This window comes from Corvus cornix, chromosome 7 (assembly GCF_000738735.6).
Source record: "Corvus cornix cornix isolate S_Up_H32 chromosome 7, ASM73873v5, whole genome shotgun sequence".
NCBI lineage: Eukaryota > Metazoa > Chordata > Aves > Passeriformes > Corvidae > Corvus > Corvus cornix.
In genome coordinates this window covers 38,544,366-38,548,709 of record NC_046337.1, presented here as the reverse complement: position 1 = coordinate 38,548,709, position 4,344 = coordinate 38,544,366, and the positions used below count along the sequence as shown (strand labels likewise).

The 4,344-nt window shown below is 47.5% G+C and overlaps 1 protein-coding gene across 1 annotated transcript; it reads right to left on the bottom strand.

Moving 5' to 3' along the window:
* Window positions 1–735: 735 nt before the first annotated feature.
* Window positions 736–3,469, bottom strand: LOC104694601 (helix-loop-helix protein 13-like). Its single transcript, XM_010407973.4, has 2 exons — window positions 2,749–3,469; window positions 736–1,317 (listed from the first exon to the last, which is right to left on the bottom strand). Exons 1-2 carry the CDS (start codon window positions 3,182–3,184, stop codon window positions 1,280–1,282), a joined length of 474 nt encoding a protein of 157 aa, XP_010406275.1. The 5' UTR covers window positions 3,185–3,469; the 3' UTR covers window positions 736–1,279.
* Window positions 3,470–4,344: the final 875 nt, after the last annotated feature.

The window sequence follows — 4,344 nt, the reverse complement described above, 5'->3', positions numbered from 1 at the left end:
GCAGAGCTTGGGGCTGAGGGGCTGGATGGTTCCATGTCCTTTAGGATGCACTTGGGCATCCTGGACCAAGCCCCAAGGCATCCCTGTGCACCCTTTTGTGCTAATCTGTGGCACACTTTGATGACATGGAGGACCAGCATTTCCAGAGTAGAAAAGCAGGCAAAAGTAGAAGAATGCATTTTCAGGTGGTTTTTTTTAAATATTTTCACCTTTTCAGGTGCTGTTTCCTGTAAAAATTCATCCAAGAGTCAAAATTTGAGACTGAATGTTTTATTCTAAATTGACTGAAATACATTGTTGAATTCAATATGAAATTCCCCTTTTTGTTTCGACAGAAAAATTGAAAAGGTAAAAAGGTTCTTCACAGTTTCCCCCTCCAAGGCCCCTCTTCACCTTCACTTTCCCCACAACAATCAACCAGAGCAAAAGCTCTGTCCCTGACATGTTTTGGCTTCTCAGAGATGGGAGCGGTGAGATGAACTGATGAGAATGTTAAATAATAAATACATTTTCTTTTCTTCAGCCCAAACATCCTTCCTGCTACAAAAGGCCACCATAAAGAACATTAAGGCAGAATGGTTTCAGATTGAGGGTGGGCAGGCCCTGGCACAGGGTGCCCAGAGCAGCTGTGGCTGCCCCTGGATCCCTGGCAGTGCCCAAGGCCAGGCTGGACATTGGGGCTTGGAGCAGCCTGGGGCAGTGGGAGGTGTCCCTTCCCATGGCAGGGGGTAGGACTGGATTAGATTTAAGGTCCCTTCCCACCCAAACCTTTCTGGGATTCTGTGAAGACGTGAGAAATTTTGGGTATCTACAGAGCCATGTCTCACCTCCTGGAATTTCATGGTCTCTGTGCTCTGGATCACTGGTGACTTTTGCAATCACCACCCCGGACATCTTAAGCCAAGCAGTGGATTCCCACCGGTGTTGCTTAGTTTTTCTCTCATGACCTCATTTCTCACGTACTGGACGTGGATTTGGACATAATCCTCATCCAGTGGAAGAGAAAATGTTGGGGCTGTGGTTGTTTTTTAATGCTTTGCTTTTTCCAAGTGAGGGCAGCTCTATCAGCAGTGAGAAACTGGGAGAAAGAGAAGCTGAAGGGCCTAAAGAGCGATGAATCAACAGAGAAAGGGGCTGGGTGCTGGAGATGGGGAGAGGAAGCGCTCTGGGACGATGAGCGAGGTCGTTCGTGCCGTGTTCTCCCTTGCAGGGCTGGGAATGCAGCAGCTGGTGCCCAGCACTCCAGGCCTCAGGTTTCGCCGCCTTCAAAGGCCTTTCCTTAATCCCACTTCACCCAGGACAGGCGGGCTGTCAGATCTGCACGAGGGAGAGAGGAAAACACGGTCATTTAAACATTTCAATCAACCCTCAACAAGTCAGCTATCCAGCCTCTCCAGAAGGGGAGCCTCACTCACTTGGATCTTTCCGAGTGGAGTTCTTCACACCTGGAAGCCTGGCAAAAGGGGGTGATCCCAATGAGAACCACTTGTGTTGTTTGAAAGAAGTTAAAAACGGGGGAATCTGGCCACTAAAACATAATTTTTTTCTGTAGTCAAGGGAGTTATGAGCAGTGGTATATCAGGAGTCATTTTCCCAGTCATCCAGATAATGGAAATTGATAGGAAAGGAGAAAAAACTCAATAAAAAACTCAATTAACTTTCCCTTTCAAGTAAACTGATCGCTTTTCCCCTGCAGACTCTGTCTCTTTGGCACTTGCCCGTAATATGAAAGAGGAATATTTTTATTAACTGACTTTTCTCTTCCCTTACTTGTGCTGCACTTTTTGAAGGCTCGTTTTGAAGTCCCCTTTCCAAGATCCAAAGGAACTTATATAGCAAAGGAACAGAGCTGGAAAGGGGATTAATTAACTTAAAATCCAAAGTACCACGAACTGCTGAACCCACCCCCCACCCTGCTCCTCCCTGCTCTAAATCACCCAAAACCTGTTGCTTTCTGAGGTTGAAGCCCTGTGTTGGGCATTTTGGGCCATTTCCCATCTTCACCACGCAGTGGCTCGATGAAAAATCTATTCTGGAGGAAGAAAGGCCGAAATTCATCCCACCTAAGTCAGGGATTAAGTACAAACCGAATAGAAAACAGAATAACAGCCCTTCGCTTCAAAATAGATATAATTATATTAGATTATAAATTCCAAATAGGCATTTACTTCCCCATATTTTGAAAATAGCTTGAAATTTGAATGCTCTGTCTTGTGTGTCCTGGTTCATGTGTTGAACCATAACCTCTGAGAAACTCTGGGTTACTGGAACATCTGTATTTTAAGAAATTACATGCTGTTTGTGTCCAAAACCAGGTGTTTTTCTCAGCTGAGCATCAGCTAAGGAAAACTTCTGAAGAAAACGTGGAAAATCTCTACAGGCTCCATCAGAAAAGAACAATTTCGCACAGGATTAAGCAAAAAAGTCTAAAAAGATATTCTGAAAATAAAAATCTTTCATCTTCCTAAAAGGAACCATTCCCTTAGCAAGTTGCTTTGGGGGGGGGGTGGGTAAGGGGAGCGTTATTTGTTCAGTTTTTTAAAGACAAAGATCCTCCTCAAAAGAAAGTTAAGAGGGTGAATTATGATTTTCTGCTGCCACTTTATTTTGGATTTCCCCTTTTTGAGGGTCATTTCTGTGCTGTTCCAGAGCTATTTGGATGGGGCACGTGGCTGCCCAAAGGAAACTTGCCCCGTGCATGCCCAGGCGTCGCTCTGCTCCCCCAAACACCGCCCATCCCTCGCTCACCGCTCGTATTCCAGGCCGCCCGCTGGGGGCTTTGGAGGCCGCCCCTCAGGCACTGCTCCACGTAGGCCTTGGGGTCAGAGCCGGACACGAGGATGTCCCCGAGGAGGGCGATGTAGGCGATGGCTAAGCGGAGAGTGTCGATCTTGGACAGGCGCTTCTCGTAGGGGAAGGTGGGCACGTGGCAGCGGAGCTCGTCGAAGGCCGAGTTGATGCTGAGCATCCTCCTGCGCTCGCGGAGGTTGGCGGCGCGGCGCTGCCGGGGCCTCCCGGGGGACCCTGTTGGGACAGGGGACTTGCCCAGCTCAGCACCCCCTGAGTGCTCTGCCAGGCACTCCAGGAGGAAGTTCTCCAGCTGGATATCGGGATCTGCCGGCTCCCAGAGGAGAAATTCCGGAGTGGGGTCCCCCCGCTCGAAGTTGTAGCAAAGTTCCTCCATGCCCTGGCCCACCAAGCTCAAGGAATTCTCACAACTTCAGGTTAAACTGGTTTATCAAGAATATGGGATTCTAATTTCAAACGTGGGCAGGGAGTTTTGGTTGTGTCCTTGAGGAAGATTATGGGAAAATTTTGCACGGTTGCAAATCCAGGTAGGAGTCGGGATTTAAATACTTTGTGTCTTCTCAGCAGGAAATACTTAATGGCTCCTCTTCTCCTCTCAAAACTAATTAGTACACGTGCCTTCCTTTTTATTAGCTGTCCACTACAAAACATTATGAATGAATCCAAGACAGAATGAGATTCCTATTGACTTTCTCCTGGAAAATCCATTGAAGCAGTTATTGAGCCCTTCCACAGGTCCAGTCTCTCCCCTTGCTGTTTAGAGGAGGTTCACAGAGGGATTTTGTTTGGTGAGGAGTGGTTGGAGGAAGGAACAAAATAGTCCTTTATCTTTTTGGTGAAGTGTTAATAGCCCCACAGTCTCCTGCGGCCGCGCAAACAAAATCCTATTATATCGCTGTCACAAACACATGGTTCTGTGTTTGACAGCACGAGCCAGTGGCATCTTCTGCTCCTCTGGAGAGGGAAGGTGCGGGATGCACTGCTGTGGAAAACCGGGACACAGTGGTACCTCATTAAGTGAGCCAGCAGCACCTCCTTTGCTTGCTGCGTTTCCCATTTACACTTGAGTCACACGTTTGCTCTGTGGATATTCCGTGCTCTGTCCCACACCAGGAAACAACAGCAGCTGTAAAACCACACTGGGTGCAGTCCCGGCGTGGTGCAGCTGGTGGGAGAGCTGGAAACTGGGAGAGCAGCGGGTATCCAGCATCACAGGGATGGGGTGGAAGGCGTCAAGCACCACCAGAGCTTTAGGGCAGGTACATAACGTAAGTGTGCGCTTCATTCTCTTCTATTTCCACAATGCTTCAGCCAATGTCTAAATTAATTCAGAAATAGTTTAAGTCGTATTTTTAAAGACTTGAGTGAATGGAAAGGAATCATGTTTAAAGTTAGAGCAAGCCTAAATGCTTTTCCTGAAACTTGTCATAAAGAACTTTTATAAAGGCACTTAATCACGTGCTTGACTTTGTGCACAGACTCCCGTCCTGCTGCTGTGTGGTGAAGTTTCAAGAGACATCTGTGAAGTTTGTGAGC